This window comes from Perca fluviatilis, chromosome 16 (genome assembly GCF_010015445.1).
Source record: "Perca fluviatilis chromosome 16, GENO_Pfluv_1.0, whole genome shotgun sequence".
Taxonomy (NCBI): Eukaryota; Metazoa; Chordata; class Actinopteri; order Perciformes; family Percidae; genus Perca; species Perca fluviatilis.
This window is the reverse complement of record NC_053127.1, coordinates 269,568-292,339: the sequence shown is the minus strand read 5'-3', so window position 1 is coordinate 292,339 and position 22,772 is coordinate 269,568. Positions and strand designations below refer to the sequence as shown.

General features: G+C 41.6%; 1 protein-coding gene across 2 annotated transcripts in view; it reads right to left on the bottom strand.

Moving 5' to 3' along the window:
- The window catches only part of LOC120544151 (GTPase IMAP family member 6-like), a 21,551-nt gene extending 6,149 nt beyond the window's left edge, over positions 1-15,402 (bottom strand). The window contains exons 1-3 of one of the 2 annotated variants that reach the window (XM_039777746.1): positions 15,281-15,402; positions 12,911-13,721; positions 9,319-9,432 (exon numbers count right to left, since the gene is read on the bottom strand). In XM_039777746.1, coding sequence (XP_039633680.1) covers positions 9,319-9,432; positions 12,911-13,511 — 715 coding nt within the window. In that variant the 5' untranslated portion in view covers positions 13,512-13,721; positions 15,281-15,402. Of the gene's footprint in view, positions 1-9,318; positions 9,433-12,910; positions 13,725-15,280 lie in introns of both variants that reach the window. The other variant, XM_039777745.1, reaches the window with a different exon arrangement.
- Between the last annotated feature and the right edge of the window lie 7,370 nt (positions 15,403-22,772).

Genomic DNA, 22,772 nt, shown 5'->3' with positions numbered 1-22,772 from the left:
TCACCGTGAGAAAGACCAGTACAGGTACAGGCTCAGTGACCACAGTCTCCCGGTAGAGAAAGACGATTACAGGTACAGGCTCAGAGACCACAGCCTCACCGTAGAGAAAGACCGGTACAGGTACAGGCTCAGAGACCACAGCCTCACCGTAGAGAAAGACCAGTACAGGTACAGGCTCAGAGACCACAGCCTCACCATAGAGAAAGACCGGTACAGGTACAGGCTCAGTGACCACAGCCCGCCCAGTGAGAAAGACCAGTACAGGTACAGGCTCAGAGACCACAGCCTCACCGTAGAGAAAGACCAGTACAGGTACAGGCTCAGGACCACAGCCTCACCATAGAGAAAGACCGGTACAGGTACAGGCTCAGAGACCACAGCCTCACCGTGAGAAAGACCAGTACAGGTACAGGCTCAGAGACCACAGCCTCACCGTGGAGAAAGACCAGTACAGGTACAGGCTCAGAGACCACAGCCTCACCATAGAGAAAGACCAGTTACAGGTACAGGCTCAGGGACCACAGCCTCACCAGTAGAGAAAGACCGGTACAGGTACAGGCTCAGAGACCACAGCCTCACCGAGTAGAAAGACCAGTACAGGGTACAGGCTCAGTGACCACAGCCTCACCATAGAGAAAGACCGATACAGGTACAGGCTCGAGACCACAGCCTCACCGTGAGAAAGACCAGTACAGGTACAGGCTCAGAGACCACAGCCTCACCGTAGAAAAAGACCAGTACAGGTACAGGCTCAGTGACCACAGCCTCCCGTAAGAGAAAGACGGTTACAGGTACAGGCTCAGAGACCACAGCCTCACGTAGAGAGAACCAGTACAGGTACAGGCTCAGAGACCACAGCCTGGCCTAGAGAAAGACCAGTACAGGTACAGGCTCAGGACCCAGCTCAGTGAGAGACCAGTACAGGTACAGGCTCAGTGACCACAGCCTCGCCGTAGAGAAAGACCGGTACAGGTACAGGCTCAGAGACCACAGCCTCCTCGCAGAGAAAGACCAGTACAGGTACAGGCTCAGTGACCCCAGCCTCACCGTAGGAAAGACCAGTACAGGTACAGGCTCAGTGACCACAGCCTCACCGTAGAGAAGACCAGTACAGGTACAGGCTCAGTACCACAGCCTCACCGTGAGAAATGACCAGTACAGGTACAGCTCAGAGACCACAGCCTCACCGTGAGAAAGACCAGTACAGGTACAGGCTCAGAGACCACAGCCTCACCAGTGAAAGACCAGTACAGGTACAGGCTCAGTGACCACAGCCTCACCGTGAGAAAGACCAGTACAGGTACAGGCTCAGAGACCACGCCCAGCCGCCTAGAGAAAGACCAGTACAGGTACAGGCTCAGTGACCCCAGCCTCACCCGAGAAAGACCAGTACAGGTACAGGCTCAGTGACCACAGCCTCACCATAGAGAAAGACCAGGTACAGGCTCAGTGACCACAGTCCACGGTAGAGAAAGACCAGTACAGGTACAGGCTCAGAGACCACAGCCTCACCATGAGAGAAAGACCAGTACAGGTACAGGCTCAGGTGACCACAGTCTCCCGGTAGAGAAAGACCAGTACAGGTACAGGCTCAGAGACCACAGCCTCACCGTAGAGAAAGACCGTACAGGTACAGGCTCAGAGACCACAGCCTCACCGTAGAGAAAGACCGGTACAGGTACAGGCTCAGAGACCACAGCCTCACCATAAGAGACCAGTACAGGTACAGGCTCAGTGACCACAGCCTCACCGTGAGAAAGACCAGTACAGGTACAGGCTCAGAGACCACAGCCTCACCATAGAGAAAGACCGGTACAGGTACAGGCTCAGTGACCACAGCCTCGCCGAAAAAGACCAGTACAGGTACAGCTCAGGACCACAGCTCACCGTGAGAGAAAGACCAGTACAGGTACAGGCTCAGTGACCACAGCCTCACCGAGAGAAAGACCAGTACAGGTACAGGCTCAGTGACCACAGCTCCGGTAGAGAAAGACCAGTACAGGTACAGGCTCAGAGACCACAGCTCCGTAGAGAAAGACGGTACAGGTACAGGCTCAGAGACCACAGCTCACCGTAAGAAAGACCAGTACAGTACAGGCTCAGGACCACAGCTCACCATAGAGAAAGACCGGTACAGGTACAGGCTCAGTGACCACAGCCGCCCGTAGAGAAAGACCAGTACAGGTAACAGGCTCAGTGACCACAGCCTCACCGTGAGAAAGACCGGTTAGGTACAGGTCAGTGACCACAGTCACGTAGAGACCAGTACAGGTACAGGCTCTACCCAGCCTCACCATAGAGAAAGAGTACAGGTACAGGCTCAGTGACCACAGCCTCACCGAGAAAAGACCAGTACAGGTACAGGCTCAGTGACCACAGCCTCACCGTAAGAGAAAGACCGGTACAGGTACAGGCTCAGTGACCACAGCCTCACCGGTAGAGAAAGACCAGTACAGGTACAGGCTCAGAGACCACAGCCTCCGAAGAGAAAGACCAGTACAGGTACAGGCTCAGAGACCACAGCCTCACCGTAAGAAAGACCAGTACAGGTACAGGCTCAGAGACCACAGCCTCACCGTAGAGAAAGACCAGTACAGGTACAGGCTCAGAGACCACAGCCGCACGAGAAAGACCAGTACAGGTACAGGCTCAGAGACCACAGCCTCACCCAAGAGAAAGACCAGTACAGGTACAGGCTCAGTGACCACAGCCTCACCGAGAGAAAGACCAGTACAGGTACAGGCTCAGTGACCACAGCCTCACCGAGAAAAGACCAGTACAGGTACAGGCTCAGAGACCACAGCCTCGAGAGAAAGACCAGTACAGGTACCATGACCCTCAAAGAGAAAGACCGGTTACAGGTACAGGCCCAGTGACCACAGCCCACCGAAAGACAGTACAGGTACAGGTCAGTGACCACAGCCTCACCATAGAGAAAACGCGTACAGGTACAGGCTCAGTGACACAGTCTCCCACGGTAGAGAAAGACCAGTACAGGTACAGGCTCAGAGACCACAGCCTCCACTGAGAAAGACCAGTACAGGTACAGGCTCAGAGACCACACTCACCTGAGAGAAGACCAGTACAGGTACAGGCTCAGAGACCACAGCCTCACGTGAGAGACCAGTACAGGTACAGGCTCAGAGACCACAGCCCTCAACCGTGAGAAAGACCAGTACAGGTACAGGTCAGAGACCACAGCTCACAGTAGAAAGACCAGTACAGGTACAGGCTCAGAGACCACAGCCTCGCCCGTAAAAGACCAGTACAGGTACAGGCTCAGTGACCACAGCCTCACCGAGAAAGACCGTACAGGTACAGGCTCAGAGACCACAGCCTCGCGAGAGAAAGACCAGTTACAGGTACAGGCTCAGTGACCACAGCCTCACCATAGAGAAAGACCGGTTACAGGTACAGGCTCAGTGACCACAGCCTCACCATAGAGAAAAGACCGGTTACAGGTACAGGCTCAGTGACCACAGCCTCGCCGTAGAGAAAGACCAGTACAGGTACAGGCTCAGTGACCACAGCCTCACCGAGAAAGACCAGTACAGGTACAGGCGCAGGTGACCACAGCCTCACCATAGAGAAAGACCAGTACAGGTATAGGCTCAGTGACCACAGCCTCACCGAAAAAAAGACCAGTACAGGTACAGGCTCAGTGACCACAGTCTCACCGTAGAGAAAGACCAGTACAGGTACAGGCTCAGTGACCACAGCCTCACCGTGAGAAAGAGACCAGTACAGGTACAGGCTCAGTGACCACAGCCTCACCGTAGAGAAAGACCAGTACAGGTACAGGCTCAGTGACCACAGCCTCGCCGTAGAGAAAGACCAGTACAGGTACAGGCTCAGTGACCACAGCCTCGCCGTAGAGAAAGACCAGTACAGGTACAGGCTCAGTGACCACAGCTCACCGTAGAGAAAGACCAGTACAGGTACAGGCTCAGAGACCACAGCCTCACCGTAGAGAAAGACCAGTACAAGTACAGGCTCAGAGACCACAGCCTCACCGTAGAGAAAGACCAGTACAGGTACAGGCTCAGTGACCACAGTCTCACCGTAGAGAAAGACCAGTACAGGTACAGGCTCAGAGACCACAGCCTCACCGTAGAGAAAGACCAGTACAGGTACAGGCTCAGAGACCACAGCCTCACCGTAGAGAAAGACCAGTACAAGTAGTGGCTCTGTGATCACTGTACGACTGGTGAGGTTGAGACAGAGATGCACTTTCTCCTATACTGTCCAAAGTTTGAACAGATAAGAAAAGGATATTTTCTACAATTTTCAAACAAAGTTGCAAATTTTATCTCCCTTGAAGACTGATGAACTGGCCCAGCTGCCAGGAGAAGGACTGACTGCTCCGCTGGCTGCCAAATACGTTGCAGCGTGCCACGACTTGAGGGACAGTGAGTCGGACACCTCGCCACAATGCCCGACCTAATGTCTGTATTAATCCAATGTATTGTAATACATACAGTAGATAGATAGATAGATATATGTGTGTGTCTGTACATGCATATGTGTGTGCGAAAGAGAGAGACAAAGTGAACGTGTACATGCAATTTTTCATGTTACTGTTTTCCTTAATGCTGTTAATGTTCTAATTGTTACTGTAAACATTGTTATGCTGTTTGGCTTGTGCTTTGGCAACACTGTACCTACAGTCATGCTAATAAAGCTACCTGGAAGAAAAGACAGAGAGAGAGAAAGAAAGAGAGAGAGAGACAGACAGACAGACAGACAGACAGACAGAAAGAGAGAGATAGAGAGGGAGAGAGAGACAGAGAGAGAGGGAGAGAGAGACAGAGAGAGAGGGAGAGAGAGACAGAGAGAGAGGGAGAGAGAGACAGAGAGAGAGGGAGAGAGAGAGTGACAGAAAGAGAGAGAGAGAGAACAATGTAATTGTAAAAATCATCATCAACGTTAAACTGATCATTTTGAGTCCTATCTCCTCCAAAAAATTATTACTATTATCTATAATTGAAGCTTGTGTATGGGCTGAAATATGTACCACCAGAAACTGAATTTGAATCACATAACTTGAAATTGTATTGTTTAATTTGAATCCTTGCATTGAAAAACTGAATCTGAATAGTATAATTTGAAATTGAATTTATTCGTTTGTAACTGAATTCCAATAAAATTTGATCTTCACTGAAAATTCAACTCTCCATATATCCTCACATTCAGTTCTCACTATTCAGATTCAGATCAGCAAATTCAATTTCAAGTTACTGAGACAGACATCCGGGTACTTGGAGGATGAAGGAAGAGCAATCGAGCGCAGATCGATAGGTAGAGTTCAGTGGCGCAGATACACAGGACTCCTCTTCGGCCAGCACATACGTTTTGGAGCACAGCCTCGCCTTGACCCAGAGACTCATAGATAATATAATCTACAGTGCCTTGCGAAAGTATTCGGCCCCCTTGAACTTTTCGACCTTTTGCCACATTTCAGGCCTCAAACATAAAGATATAAAACTGTAATTTTTTGTGAAGAATCAACAACAAGTGGGACACAATCATGAAGTGGAACGAAATTTATTGGATATTTCAAACCTTTTAAACAAATAAAAAACTGAAATATTGGGCGTGCAAAATTATTCAGCCCCCTTAAGTTAATACTTTGTAGCGCCACCTTTTGCTGCGATTACAGCTGTAAGTCGCTTGGGGTATGTCTCTATCAGTTTTGCACATCGAGAGACTGACATTTTTGCCCATTCCTCCTTGCAAAACAGCTCGAGCTCAGTGAGGTTGGATCCTCACTGAACTTCTGGAGAGAGTTTGCTGCACTGAAAGGGGCTGAATAATTTTGCACGCCCACTTTTTCAGTTTTTTATTTGTTAAAAAAGTTTGAAATAGCCAATGAATTTCGTTCCACTTCATAATTGGGACCCACTTGTTGTTGATTCTTCACAAAAAATTACAGTTTTATATCTTTATGTTTGAGGCCATGAATGTGGCAAATTAGCTGGAGCAAGGCAAAGCGCTATACCTATTCACACCTTGACCCAGAGACTCATAGATAATATAATCTACCTGTTCACACCTTGACCCAGAGACTCATAGATAATATAATCTACCTGTTCACACCTTGACCCAGAGACTCATAGATAATATAATCTACCTGTTCACACCTTGACCCAGAGACTCATAGATAATATAATCTGTTCACACCTTGACAGAGAGACTCATAGATAATTTAATCTACCTGTTCACACCTTGACCCAGAGAGACTCATAGATAATTTAATCTACCTGTTCACACCTTGACCCAGAGAGACTCATAGATAATATAATCTGTTCACACCTTGACCCAGAGACTCATAGATAATTTAATCTACCTGTTCACACCTTGACCCAGAGACTCATAGATAATATAATCTACCTGTTCACATCTTGACCCAGAGAGACTCATAGATAATATAATCTACCTGTTCACACCTTGACCCAGAGACTCATAGATAATATAATCTACCTGTTCATACCTTGGCCACAGAGACTCATAGATAATATAATCTGTTCACACCTTGACCAGAATCATAGATAATTAATCTACCTGTTCACACCTTGACCCAGAGACTCATAGATAATATAATCTACCTGTTCACACCTTGACCCAGAGAGACTCATAGATAATATAATCTGTTCACACCTTGACCCAGAGACTCATAGATAATATAATCTACCTGTTCACACCTTGACCCAGAGACTCATAGATAATATAATCTACCTGTTCACATCTTGACCCAGAGACTCATAGATAATATAATCTGTTCACACCTTGACCCAGAGACTCATAGATAATATAATCTACCAATTCATACCTTGACCCAGAGACTCATAGATAATATAATCTGTTCACACCTTGACCCAGAGACTCATAGATAATTTAATCTACCTGTTCACACCTTGACCCAGAGACTCAAAGATAATATAATCTACCTGTTCATACCTTGACCCAGAGACTCATAGATAATATAATCTACCTGTTCATACCTTGACCCAGAGACTCATAGATAATATAATCTGTTCACACCTTGACCCAGAGACTCCTAGATAATATAATCTACCTGTTCACACCTTGACCCAGAGACTCATAGATAATTTAATCTACCTGTTCACACCTTGACCCAGAGACTCATAGATAATATAATCTACCTGTTCACACCTTGACCCAGAGAGACTCATAGATAATATAATCTACCTGTTCACAATGTTGAAAATGTAATGCCTGGTGTTAGTAGGCCTTGGTTTATTACTCACATTCTTCCACTTAAGTAAACTTAAAATGAACTATCGCTACTTACCTTAGCCTAGCCTACTGCATGCAAAGTAGTGACTATCCATATTTGAAAATACATGTTAATTTAAACATTTGAATTGCATTAGTTTACTTTGTACATCAGCAAGCATGCAATACAATGTCATGTAAGAGCCAGTCCCCTGAGTTTACACAAGATGTTTCCACATTAAAACGCAAAATAGTAAAATTATTAAAAAAAAAAAAAAAAAAAATTTTTTTTTAATATTTTTTTTTTTTTTTTTTAAAAAAAAAAAAAAAAAAAAATTTTTTTTTTTTTTTTTTTTAAAATTTTTTTTAAAAAAAAAAAAAAAAAAAAAAAAAAAAAATTTTTTTTTTGTGTGGTGTGAGGTAAAAAAAAAAAAAAAAAAAAAAAAAAAACAACTTAATTTAATTTTTTTTTTTTTTTTTTTTTTTTTTTTTTTTTTTTTAAAAAAAAAAAAAAATTTATTTTTTTTTTATATATTTAAAAAATTTCTCCCTCTTTAATTCTTTTTTTTTTTTTTTTTTTTTTTTTTTTTTTTTTTTTTTTCCTACATAATTTTTTTTTTTTAAATTTTAAAATTAAATTTGTTGATTTAAATTTAAATAGTGAGAACTGAATATGTGGATATTGATGTATCTTTCAGTGAAGATCAAATTTTATTGGACTTCAGTTACAAACGAATAAATTCAATTTCAAATTATACTATTCAGATTCAGTTTTTCAATGCAAGGATTCAAATTAAACAATACAATTTCAAATTATGTGATTCAAATTCAGTTTTTCAATGCAATTATTCAAGTTTAGCAATTCAAATTCAAATATAAATGATTCAAATTCAGTTTCTGGTGGCACATATTTCAGCCCATACTTGTGGTGGTAGACTTTGTAGAGAACTACAAGTACCTGGGGAGTTTTATTAATGACAAGCTGAATGTTAATTATAAGACTGAGATGTTATGTAAAAATGGCCAGCAACGTTTGTTCTTCCTCCAGAAGTTCCATGTTGATAAGACCCTCATGATCCTATTTTACAGATGATATATCCAGTCTGTTTGAACCTTTTCTTTAGTCTGTTGCTACTGGAACCTCAGCATCAAGGCCTAAAACACACTATCCAGGATAGAGAAAGTGAGCAGCAAGATCTTGGGGGTACGCTAACTGACTGACTTGTTCAACAGACAAGTAGAGAGGAAGGCTTAATCCATTCTGTCTGACAGCGATCTCCCCCTTTAGTCTGAATTTCAGATTTTGCCTTCTGGCTCCAGGTTGAGATTCCCTGTGATGAAGAGTAACAGGAACAAGCCCTCCCTCATCCCCACTGTCATTTCACTTGTAAACTCAGTCCGGGGGAGGAGGTAGAAACCCCTCAATTCACTTGGCAAAGTGTGTAGTTTAGTAAGTGATATGATGTGGTTCGTGTGGACGGTGATGATGATGATGATGATGATGATGATGATGATGATGATGATGATGAGTAAGCTAATGATGATGTCTATGCTATTCCATTGTCTAACAACCCTTCTTACAACAGGAGTCCATCTTCTAGTAATTGTGTTAATTTGATTATTTGTAAAACCTATGGTTTGCAATATGTGGGGAAACCAAAAACACCATGTTGTTGGTGGGGTTTACACAACATCGACACAATATTTTTAGGAGAAAAAATACGTACACACCATTAGTTCAGAACTTTCTGGAACATGGTTGGAATTCAGTGCAGGCTACTGTCACAGAGAGTAACAAATGATGGAGTATGGCTCAAAGAGAAAGAGCTCAACAGATCTGGACTTCCCAGTTAGATACTTAATTTACCAAGGGGCCTTAATATGAGATGAGGTGCTCGACAGTGTGGAACAATGATGGACCGTGTGAGTTACAATCTTCTAACTCCTAGAAGCAGCTGGGAGCCAGAAAAACTAGACGGAAATGAGTTATGATTACAACCTCTGCAGTTTTCAGTTATTTAGAATAAATGATAAGAACTTGAACTTGAACTTCATGCCACACAGCTGAACAGAGAACAATACCTTGTGGTTGTTGCTTCTGCTTGTCCACTTCAGCCTTCAGCTTGTCCACTTCAGTCTTCTGCTTGGCCACTTCAGCCTTCAGCTTGTCCACTTCAGCCTTCAGCTGAGCTTGACCTGCAAAATCAGAGTTTCTTTGTCAGCTTCATTTTACTGCACCTTCCCTTTCTTTGAACATTGCTTTAGAGCTGCATGAATCAGTTGTCAACTCTTACATAAATCTCCAACTATTTGTATAATCGATAAATCGGTTTGAGTAATTTTTTATGAAAAAAACAGTAAAACTTGTGTGATGTCAGCTTGTTAAATAAATATTTTCTAGTTTATTCTCTCCTCTGTGACAGGAAACTGAATATCTTTGAGTTGTGGAGAAAACAAGACATTTGAGGACATCATCTTGGGCTTTAGGAAACACTTAACATTTTAGAGACCAAACTAATAATCTATTCATGCAGAAGATATTCCACACATTAATCTACAATGAAAATAATCAGTAGTTTCAGCCCTACTTTGCTCATCTATATAGAAAAATACATATTTCTATCCTTTTGTATATTTCTGAACTGCTATGACACAATGCAAACAGATCATTACTGTACCTGTAGTCTCTCTTTGCAACAGCACCATGTCCACCTTCAGCTACCCAACCTACAATTATTACACTCGGGTCCAGTAGACCCCAACACCTCATATGTAATAGTTATGTGAGGGGGGGTGTACCGTGTGCAGTCATTGAAAATAAGTTATGTTCTTCACAGAAAATGAGCCAAGGCCAGTGAGTTTGAATTAGAAGAAATAATAAATAGCATAATTTTTATTTTAGCAAACATTGAAAATGGGTCCCACAGACCTAAACACCACACAAGGGTTACAAAGGAAATAGTTATTTTTTCTTTATTAGATTTTAATTGGTTGGCTAAGAAGCTGCTGGATTTATTGCCATGATCAAAGTTGCAAACACAGGTGGTAGACTTTGTAGAGAATTACAAGTACCTGGGGAGTTTTATTGATGACAAGCTGAATATAAGACTGAGATGTTATGTAAAAAGGGCCAGCAATGTTTGTTTAGCCTCCAGAAGTTATCTCAGTTCCATGTTGATAAGACCCTCATGATCCTATTTTACAGAGGATATATCCAGTCTGTTTGAACCTTTTGCTACGGGAACCTCAGCATCAAGGCCTTAAACACATGGGGAGCAGGTGTGTTAAATTTGGTGTTAAGCTCTCACACTCTCTCATACTGGTCACTGGAAGTTAAACATGGCACCTCTTAGCAAAGACCTCTCTGAGGATCTGAAGAAGAATGGTTGCTCTACATAAAGATGGCCTAGGCTATATTGCTAACACCCTGAAACTGCTCAGCGTCATATCCAGAGGTCGTCTTTGGGAAATAGACGTACGAGTGCTGCCAGCATTGCTGCTGAGGTTGAAGGGGTGGGGGGGTTTGCCTGTCAGTAGAGGTGGTGAAATTAATCAAATAATCAATGCATTGGATCGTGGACATGGATGATGCTGCCATAGTCGATTATTAGGGGTCCAAGCCCAAGGGGGCTGTGAACCGCGTTTGCAACGTATGCGCCACACAACACACCACCGCGTGTGGCGCGTGTCCGCGCTATTCTCGCGTATGGAGGGAACCTCGTGATTTAACCTGCAACATGTCAGCTGTTTGGAAATTCTTCAGCGTGTGGGCAGAAGATAACAAGTTTGCAATATGCAACACATGCAAGGAGAAAGTAGGGCACGGAGGGACGACACCAAAAACCTTTGGGACAACAAATTTAATCAGACACTTGAGACATCACCCAGCTGAATTTGCGAAGTTTGACGAAGCTAGCAAAGGGCAACGCTCCGGGGCTAAAGGTAAACATCAAGCTAGCACTGAGCCATCCACAAGTCAGCAACCTCTGTTCACTTTTTTAAGCAAGGAAAGGAGCAAAGGCATAACTGGAAAGATAATGGAATTCATTGCGCTGGATGACCAGCTGTTTTATGAGGTTGAAAATCTGGGATTCAGAAATCTCATAACCTGTCTGAGCCCAAAATATGTCATACCAAGTCGACGGTATTTCTCAGATGTTTCGCTGAAAGAAATGTTTGACAACGTGTCAAAACACACTCGCAGCATCTTACATGCCAACCCCAATGCAGTGATTAGTTTTACAACTGACATTTGGACGTCACATGTGAGCCTGAAGTCCAAGCTAAGCCTAACTGTACAGTGGGTGGATGATGACTTCCAACTACACCAAGTCATGTTACAATGCCAAGAGATGGTCGGGTCCCACACTGCTGCCAATCTGGCCTTTCGACAGAATTTGACAACACTGGGGAATCGACAGGTGTCGGGTGCATGTGGTGTTGCGAGACAATGCAAGGAACATGGTCAAAGCACTCAATGACGCCAACTTGGCTAGTTTGCTCTGCATGGCGCACACATTACAGTTGGCAGTGAATGAGGGTCTGCTGTCACAATGAAGCATCACTGACTTGGTGAAAACTGGGAGGAAAATTGTTGGACATTTTAAACACTCACCACAGGCCTACTCGCAATTTCATGATATCCAGGAACAGCTGGGCCAACCAACGAAATGCCTGCAGCAAGATGTCATCACAAGATGGAACAGTACTTTCTATATGCTAGAATCGCTGATTGAGCAGAGACGTGCGCTAGGGGCATTCGCTACGGAGCATGACCTACCGGCCACTCTCACTATGCACCAGTGGGGGTTAATTGAGAACGTGCTCACTCTCCTCACTCCTTTCGAAGAACTTACAAAAGAAATAAGCTCATCGACAGCAACCACTGCAGACGTCATTCCAGCAATCACCGAGCTGAAATGGCTTTTGGAGAAAAGAGCTGATACAGATGTTGGAGTGGGCACCACAAAAGCAATCTTGTTGTAGGCAGTCCAGAGAAGGTTTAGTGACATAGAGAAGGAGCCCCTTTACACGTTGGCAACAGTTCTTGACCCGAGGTTGGTTGGTTATTTATTAAAACATTTATGTATGTAAGCATATGTATGTTATGTAAGAGGATTCCAGTGGCAACCTGTGAAACTCTTGTAAACTCCATGCCCAAAGGTTAAGGCAGTGCTGGAAAATAATGGTGGCCAAACAAAATATTGACGCTTTGGGCCCAATTTGGACATTTTCACTTAGGGGTGTACTCACTTTTGTTGCCAGCGGTTATTTTGAGGGGACAGCACAGTTGAACCTGAGACCAACATTGAACCTGTAACTATTTGTCCTCTGTCACTAACAGACAAGTTTGCAAACTCTAACCTGAAGCACTAAAATGTATTTAATTCTTTTTTATTATCATTTTTAGGGGGCCTGAGATTAAATTTAGGCTTGAGTCCCCCTAAAAAGGGTCTAAAATCACCCATGATGAAGATGCTGTCCATCAATCTCTCATCCCTAAACTTGACCCTGTAATTGTAAAAAAGAAAAGAAAAGAGAAGAGAAAGCCTGTGTTTGACAAGCTCCCGTGAGATCAGGTTTTGAGGCCCAGTGGAGATTCTGATATCAGCTGGAACTGAGGTGTCAATCAGATTCAACTTTAGATCAATGTAAGAATTAGATCACACAGTACCTGGTGGATCAGGCTGGTCCTGGGTCCTGAGGTGGCCGGACTTCAGCAACAGCTCTCTGACTTGTTCTTCATCGTCATCTTCATTGTTGAAGAGGTGATACCGCCCTGCAAACTTTATAACAACTATTGGAAGCTTTCCTTCCTCTTTATCTTTAAAGATAAAATCCTCCAGTGTCCTGCCCTGTAACATATCACCCCCAGTGAAGAGCAGGTAGCTCTTTTTCACCCCCTGAGGCCCGAGGACTTCCATAGCTGCTCTCACAGCCTCCTGGTCCTCCTGTGTGAACCGTCCGACTCTGATCACCACCAGAAACAGACAAGGTCTGGAGGACTGCAGGAGATCCTGACAGAACTTCTTAATCTTCTTCTCTGTGTCCTCGCTCTCTAATATTCCTGGAGTGTCGACCACTGAGATCTGTTTCCTGAACACATTTCCTGTTTGTTCAGAGATCTCTGTCGTCACTGGGTCAGAGTCCGGCTTAGACTCAAACGCTGCTCGTCCCAGGATGGTGTTTCCTGAAGCACTTCTACCAACTCCTGATTTACCAATCAGGACGATGGTGAGATCTGGCGGAAAAGAGTTCAGACCTCTGAATGACATCTCTACGTCTCCTTAGTTTATTTATCTGATGAGATTCCTTTTCATGTATTTAGTTATTGTGATGTGGGATTAGTTTTAAACATCTGTTTGTTCTCTTAAGATGTGTCGTCGCTGGTTTACAGGCCAGCTGGTCGTCCCAGGATGGTGTTTCCTGAATCACTTTTTGAGATCTGCATCCAGAACTGGGTCCATGTCTGTGGATCAGAGGACCTGCTGAAGAAAAGAATCAAATTAATTAAGTTTCAAATGAACACTATTTGTATTTGTGGAAATCAACAGCTAGAAGCATGATGCCATTTTGTCTCCCTATCAGAATTATAATTATATTTATAAAAATAAAATGTACTTTCTAATGCACAACTGAAGCCTAAAGCTCATGAACCCACTGAAGTCAGAAGAAGGACTATCCGAGGAGCACCTGAATGCACCATAAACCTGCCGTGGGCCGTGCTGTAGACTGTCTGGTGGAATAAGTAAGGGATTCATGAGGACTGGTACTTTCAAAACTGTTTGACAGGCTGACCCAGAACATACAGGACCCAGTACATACAGGACCCAGTACATACAGGAGCCTGTACATACAGGACCCAGTACATACAGGAGCCTGTACATACACCAGTACATACAGAAGCCTGTACATACAGGAGCCTGTACATACAGGAGCCTGTACATACAGGACCCAGTACCCAGTACATACAGGAGCCAGTAAACTAACAGGAAGTTAACAAGGGTGGGTCTCCATATTTCTGCAGTTGATCTTTTCTTTGGGTGACTGAATCCAATAAACTCTGAAACTTTCTCTGGTCATCATTTTCTCTCCAAAAGATCAAACCTTTAATAAAGTTTCACACATAAAAACATCAAATCTGAGCCTATACGTGCAGTTTAGTGTCCCAAATTGCCCATACAATGTCCTTAATTATGAACCTGCTAAACCACCTGTGCTGTTTAACAGGTGTTTTATATTAATTAATCTGTGCGTGACAAGTCATTAAGTCATTTTGTTGCAAATGTGCATTATTTACAAGCAAACAAATGGCAGGGAAACGATTGTGGCCAACTGCGAGGTCCTCAATGAGGATCAAATTAAGGGGAGTGGAATTTATTCAGCGCAACTTTGTAGACCCCGATGACCCCACAGTCCACACGCAAAACATTGAGAACACATGGAGCGCAAAGAAGAAGCTCAGGCAGCAGCCCGGTGTTACGGTTTAACTGGTGATGAGATTTCGTAACGACCCCGGCTAATGTTTGAATGCATGTCTGTCGGGACCAGAAGGAATGCTCAGTTTCTATCGACAAGTTTCACAAGACAACGACAAATGAATGAGAAATAGAGGCGACGCGATCAGCAGGTTTATTTCCTGGTTAGTGGGGAATGGGTCCTGAAAGGCCACGCCTACACCACATCTGCCTCTATCACCAGTTAACTCAAAAAACAGTTAAACCGTAACACCGGGCCAACCGGAGCACTGAAGCACTGAGGCGCACGGCTACGGCTACGTCTGGGAGGGATTCTGACTCAGAGGCGTACAGTCATAATCCCGCAGATGGTAGCTTTGGGACACTCAAAAATAATAATAAACTAACCTTTCTCAAATAAGACCGTCATCATTTGGGACACTAAACTGCACGTAGGCTATACTCAAAAGTGAAAGTAAAGATCTGAGGCAAAACTCAGAAGAAAATTAATAAAAGATATATAATGTATTCCTCCGGAGAGATTTACCTGCTCAGGTGTGAAGAAATAAACAATAAAACCAACTCACCTGAACACAACACGACGATATCTCTTACTCTTCTGTTCTGCTTCTCGCTCTAAAGACATGTGCATACAGACGTGATCAGATTTCAAAATAAAAGCTCCTCTTTTATTTTAAGAGTACTAAAATATTTGACTCAAGTAAAAGTAGAAGTACTTGTTTAAAGATGCACTCAGAGAGGACATGTACTTTACTTTGGAATAATAATACATACAATATAAATATAAAGTACACACTAAAAACAGACAATGAGTGTTGAACAGTGGATCAATGATCAGCTCCAAGTATTCCTGCAGTATTCCAGTCCCATCTGTATCCGGATTTAAACCTGGTTCCTCATAAGGTCAGGACTAACTGATGCTGTGCAGACACACTGTTTAAGTTCTTCAGACTCCTGTTCAAACACCTTGCTTCTGTTTCTCTCTGTGAGGGACTTGTTGTCTATGACCTTTATTTTGAAAAGTAGGACCAGAAATGAGTAGGCTCGTTCTAGATGAACTGCGCCTCGCCTGTAAAGCGGACGAGAGCAGGCGGGAGCAGCCGGGGGGGCGGTGACAAAAGTCCGCTCTCAAGTCAGACAGTTTCCAGCTGAATCCAGCAGCCTTCAGGCTGAACAGGAAGTGACAGAAACACTGTGGTCCGATTCCGATTTAATAAAATGTTAACAGACCCATAAATCAGCTCCTACACAGTCTCCAGTTGATTTTATTATGCCAGAGTAGCTGTCAGAATGCTCTACATGCGATGTTGCTGATTTTAATTTTAATCAGATTTAGTCTCTCTGACTTCTGAACATCACTATCAGCCTCACAACATGTGTTCTAATCAGCCTTTAAATCAGAGACATAGCAGTTAAAAACCCTCCGATTCAAAATCAATAAAAAGTTTATATAAAATGTCATCATGTTGAGTCGATTCTGAACCAATCAGCTGTTAGATCAGCTGAGGGACCGGCGTTTCCCAGCATGCCCTGGGTCCGCCTGGCTCTTTTTTTTATTTTTTATAAATCTTTATTAAATCTTTACGATACAAACAGTAAGAACACACAAAAAAAACAGTCATTAATACAGAAAAAAACATTATTCAAGAGCAGAGCCAGGGGGAGTTTCAAATAACTACATTAAAGATAGAGCATAACTGAATGGTTTTAGCAGCTTTCTTATTCTTTGAATCATAGATGGTTTTGATGTACTGTTCCGTTTCCTTACTAAAAGCAATAAAAGAAGGTTTAGAGTTACTAAATTTGGCTTTGTGAATATGATATTTCAAACATTACATTATAACAAACATTATACAAACATTAAAATAAGATAAGATCCTTAATTACTCCCACAGCAGGGACATTTTCAGTGATACTGCACCAAATGGAACATGCAATAAAGATAATGATAGAGGAAGTCTAGGAACCCTTGAACACACAGGGGATGGAAAAATAGAGCAACAGATAGGCCTAAGAATCATGAGTGGCACTGCAACTGCCCCAAATACTAGACAGATTTTGATTACAGGTGTGTAATTTGCATCATGCATTAAACTAATAAGACAATAACATACAGTGCCTTGCGAAAGTATTCGGCCCCCTTGAACTTTGACCTTTTGCCACATTTCAGGCTTCAAACATAAAGATATAAAACTGTAATTTTTTGTGAAGAATCAACAACAAGTGGGACACAATCATGAAGTGGAACGAAATTTATTGGATATTTCAAACCTTTTTAACAAATAAAAAACTGAAATATTGGGCAAAATTATTCAGCCCCCTTAAGTTAATACTTTGTAGCGCCACCTTTTGCTACGATTACAGCTGTAAGTCGCTTGGGGTATGTCTCTATCAGTTTTGCACATCGAGAGACTGACATTTTTGCCCATTCCTCCTTGCAAAACAGCTCCGAGCTCAGTGAGGTTGGATGGAGAGTGTTTGTGAACAGCAGTTTTCAGTTCTTTCCACAGATTCTCGATTGGATTCAGGTCTGGACTTTGACTTGGCCATTCTAACACCTGGATATGTTTATTTGTGAACCATTCCATTGTAGATTTTGCTTTATGTTTTGGATCATTGTCTTGTTGGAAGACAAATCCTCGTCCCAGTCTCAGGTCTTTTGCAGACTCCATCAGGTTTTCTTCCAGAATGGTCCTGTATTTGGCTCCATCCATCTTCCCATCAATTTTAACCATCTTCCCTGTCCCTGCTGAAGAAAAGCAGGCCCAAACCATGATGCTGCCACCACCATGTTTGACAGTGGGGATGGTGTGTTCAGGGTGATGAGCTGTGTTGCTTTTGCGCAAACATAACGTTTTGCATTGTTGCCAAAAAGTTCGATTTTGGTTTCATCTGACCACAGCACCTTCTTCCACATGTTTGGTGTGTCTCCCAGGTGGCTTTTGGCAAACTTTAAACGACACCTTTTATGGATATCTTTAAGAAATGGCTTTCTTCTTGCCACTCTTCCATAAAGGCCAGATTTGTGCAGTATACGACTGATTGTTGTCCTATGGACAGAGTCTCCCACCTCAGCTGTAGATCTCTGCAGTTCATCCAGAGTCATTCCGGGCCTCTTGGCTGCATCTCTGATCAGTCTTCTTCTGTGTGAGCTGAAAGTTTAGAGGGACGGCCGGGTCTTCGTAGATTTGTAGTGGTCTGATACTCCTTCCATTTCAATATTATCGCTTGCACAGTGCTCCTTGGGATGTTTAAAGCTTGGGAAATCTTTTTGTATCCAAATCCGGCTTTAAACTTCTCCACAACAGTATCTCGGACCTGCCTGGTGTGTTCCTTGTTCTTCATGATGCTCTCTGCGCTTTACACGGACCTCTGAGACTATCACAGAGCAGGTGCATTTAATGGAGACTTGATTACACACAGCTGGATTCTATTTATCATCATTAGTCATTTAGGTCAACATTGGATCATTCAGAGATCCTCACTGAACTTCTGAGAGAGTTTGCTGCACTGAAAGTAAAGGGGCTGAATAATTTTGCACGCCCACTTTTTCAGTTTTTTATTTGTTAAAAAAGTTTGAAATAGCCAATGAATTTCGTTCCACTTCATAATTGGGACCCACTTGTTGATTCTTCACAAAAAATTACAGTTTTATATCTTTATGTTTGAGGCCTGAAATGTGGCAAAAGGTCGAAACGTTCAAGGGGGCCGAATACTTTCGCAAGGCACTGTACCTGACTCTTTTTACTTGTTGATCAGGCTTATACACACAACTAGTCTTGTGGTATGATGTCCTTCATCTCTGCATCGCCTTCTCTCACAACTCCTGGCCACGTTTTCTGATCTTCCACTATACATCATACCAACATGAAAACAGGCACGCTATGTGAAAGCTACTATCAAAAAATGCTGCTCTTTTGTGAGGATGCAGAATTTTATTATTGCAAACTTTTGTTTTGCAATGAACACAGTGTATTCCTGACATTTAGGTGATGATATTCTCAGCAAGAACCACCTTTTTAATAAGGGATAACTAGTGAAACAAACAAGCAAATAAACGTCTACCAATGTTACCTTTGCTATATTCATGATACAGAAAAGTTAAGTACCAATAAAATGAATTGTGATATTGATAATTGTATTGATCTTAAAGTCAAATGTGATTTAATATGTCCATCGAACGTGTTTAGTCCCTGTTGAAGCCGATTATAAACTGCTAATATCAGTTTTATGTAACGTTAGCTAGGCTTATGATCAATTTGAATGTCCTGACAGTAACTACATTAAGCTAACGCTAGCTAACGTAAACTTTACATTCAGATTCAGTCAGATCAGTCAAGTACATTTAGCTAGAGCACGGATATTTTAAATTTTAAATGAATGTGAAAAAGGGCGGCTAGTACGATGTTAACCTGATCTAATGGCTCTAAATTTACTTTAACCCATGATATTGTTCAACTTACTAACAAATCTTGTTATTTGTCAGAGGAACACCAACTTCCACATGCGAAAACGTCGAAATATTTGTATTAACACTATGTTAAGATGCTTACCATGGTAAGTCTCCATCCTAGCCATTCGTAGACTGTGGCAACGTTTGTCCTTTCTTTATCGACTGTGGCGCGAATATGTTGCTGGGCAGAATTCAGATTCACTGTCCATCACATCAACGGGTGTGTAAAGTAAAGACATCCAGACGCTCAATAAACAATGCTTCCAAATGACCCGCAAACAACTGAGGAACTTTTATTTTATTTTTGTTTAATTTTTTTACAACTGAGGAACTTGTAATGCATCTAACTGACTAGCTAAGACGCTGCGATGTATAGCTAGATTTCCATCAAAATAAGATGTCCAGATGATGCTTCAAAATGACTCGCGATCATTTGCATACGTCGCGGACGTATGTTTGTGCTTACTGGTTTAATCATGTAAATTTCCTGCACCTGTCATGGACGTCCAAATGACGTCCAAAAAATTACCCAGATCAAAGATAAAATGTTGAACGTCAATTTGACGTCCAAGTTGGGTCACGGTTGGATGTCCAAATAGTGGACCTAGTTTGGACGTCAAATAGATGTCCAGAATTGGTCATGGACCGACGGACCCAACATGATCTGCATGTCTATCAGACATCCAATGTTTAGTGGGAATGTAATTAAACAACGATCAATCATCACCACATTTCTGGTTAGATTTTTTGACAGTTTTCAGTGGTTATGAGAAGCAATATGAGAGAGAAATTTGGTAATCATTGATCATTGTTTAGGTACAAGCTTTTTCCTCGCCATAGGCCATAGAGAAGTCTCTTTTAAGAAAACGCTTTGTAAGATAACTTATATAATCGTTGGATTTCGGTTTAGTTCTTTTGACAGGCTTAAGTGTTCATTACAAGATATGGCCATGAGAAATATGGTGATGATTGATCGTTGTTTAGGTACATTAAACCACGTTAAACTTTTTCACGTTAAGCAGAATGTCCCGACAGGCAGCGTTGTGAACAGAGAAGCTCGCAGCCTGCTCAGCAGCAGAGCACCTGTGTGTGTGTGTGTGTGTGTGTGTGTGTTTTTTTTTTTTTTTTTTTTTTTTTTTTTTTTTTTTTTTTTTTTTTTTTTTTTTTTTTTTTTTTTTTTTTTTTTTTTTTTTTTTTTTTTTTTTTTTTTTTTTTTTTTTTTTTTTTTTTTTTTTTTTTTTTTTTTTTTTTTTTTTTTTTTTTTTTTTTTTTTTTTTTTTTTTTTTTTTTTTTTTTTGTTTGTGTGTGTGTGTGTGTGTGTGTGTGTTGCCCTGTGGGGATAGAGATTGTTGTGGATTGTTTGGCATCTGTCGCTCAAGAATTATATGTGTTATGTACTTTTTTTTTTTTAACTAAATTGAGCTTGAGGTTTTCAAAAAAAGTGGTGGGTACAAAATGACTCATGATGAAATCTGGTAGGTACGCGCGCCCACTGTCCCCACTGTAATTGATGCCTATGCTCTTGATTCACTTGAGTCAGTAATGTTACATCTGAGGCAAGCTTTTGATTTGGATAAATGCCTTGTTTTCATTTAGAATATTTAAATTTGATTTGGAAAATGTTATATCAATAAATGTAAATGGTCTGAAAGAAAACCAAATAGTCATTAAAAAATGAGATGAAATTATATTTTGAAACTTTAGAAAGGATAAATAAGAAAGCCATCCGGAATCTGAACATTTACAATGCCTTAAAACCTCTTTAATGTAAATTTCATGCGCCCCTTTTTCATGTATGCATTTAATGTTTTCAATATGTATCTGTACTTGACTAATAAAGTTTTTTGAAGACAAAAAAAAAAAAAAATCATGAGTTGTTTGCGAGCCGAGGCGAGCTTGCAATGTTTCAGACTGTCTGCTCGACCCAATTGCATTTTAATATACTACATTTATACACCAAACCTACAGTAGGCCTAGCTAGGCTACGTGCAGAACATTGTATGTTATTTCAGAAGTGAAAGAATGGCTTTTGTTGTTGATCTGCTTTACCCTGAGCTCGAGGAGACACTTCACTCACTCGTCTGAATCAGATCCACTCATGACAACGTAGCCGGCTGATTCAGCTGATTCAAGGGACTCCCGCGAGAACTCACGAATCATCAACAACTCATGAGTTATCAAGGACTCATGAGTTATCAAGGACTCATGAGTTATCAAGGACTCATGAGTTATCAAGGACTCATGAGTTATCAAGGACTCATGAGTTATCAAGGACTCATGAGTTATCAAGGACTCACGAGTTGTCGAAAACTCATGAGTTGCCTGCGAGGCGAGCTTGCAATGTTTCGGACTGTCTGTCGAAACAAGACAAACGACCACCAAAGGTGCAGAGAAATTACAGGAGAAAAAGATTAAGAATCTACAGGCAGATGCCTCAAAATGTGCCAACATTTCAGATGTGTTTGGGGCTGTAGTAGCTGCTTCAACATCAGCATTACCTGAAGCACCTTGTCAGCAGCACAACTCAACAGTTAAGTGTTTATTTGAAAAAACTTTGATTGTAAAAAATATGAATTATTGGTCTTAAAAAATGTCATTTGTCAAGTATAAACTAGTAAATGCCCTTCAAGGGGTTAACAGGAATGAATGCAGCCGTCCTCCGCAGCAGTCCATGAATTCTGATAATCAGGGCCACACTAAATCTGCAGACACATGATAATGTCTCGTGCCTTTCATACCTAATAAATCCTTTGACATGGACTCTTGGGTGAGGACTTGTTGAACTCAGCAGTCTCTTTTTTTATTGTTGCTTTGCCCCCCCCCACTTTGATAACTCCTGAACAGTTTGTGGAGAATGGAAGTGGTACATTTTCAATAATCCACTTCATTTTTATTAGATTTAATTTCTGTATTTTGAGTGTTACATTATTATTTTGTTAATGTTCTGTTTATTGCAATATAGTTGTCTTCTTCAGATGACAGTCTGACTTGTTCTGAGTCTGTTTGTTTTTGGTTTGACCTTTGACCTCTTGTGTGTTGTACAATCAGCTGAACTTTGAGTACTGCTTCAACTTCTGTGATATTGTACCAACTCACACATTAGTGTAGTTTAGTACATATCTGTAATATATTGAGATATTCTGTCGTTTTAGTTTGAATATTAACAAGTTATTAATTCTTTAAGCTTCTACTGAAAAGTTCATTATTTGAAGTACAGTATATATATTGTTTTAAACTGGTTTTTAATGTTGATAAAATAGTTGTATCTCTAAATCACTTTTATGAAACTTCTACCTGAATGAAGTTTAACAAACGTTTTATTTCTTCGTGATTCTGATCATGTTACCTTTAAAGATAAATTATATAAACAGAATATAAATGATGTCACATAATTGGATGATTAACCCTCGTATTGTCCTCGGGTCAAATTTGATCAATTTATAAAAAAAAAATCTTTATCAGAAAAGTGGGTTTCTTTCAACCAAATTTTCAGAAAAATAACTCAGATTGTTCCGTACAACGCTCTTCACAAGATAAATAAATCATCAGCCCACTACTTTCTTTAAATTTGGATGTTATATTCATTTTTATATATACAAAAATGT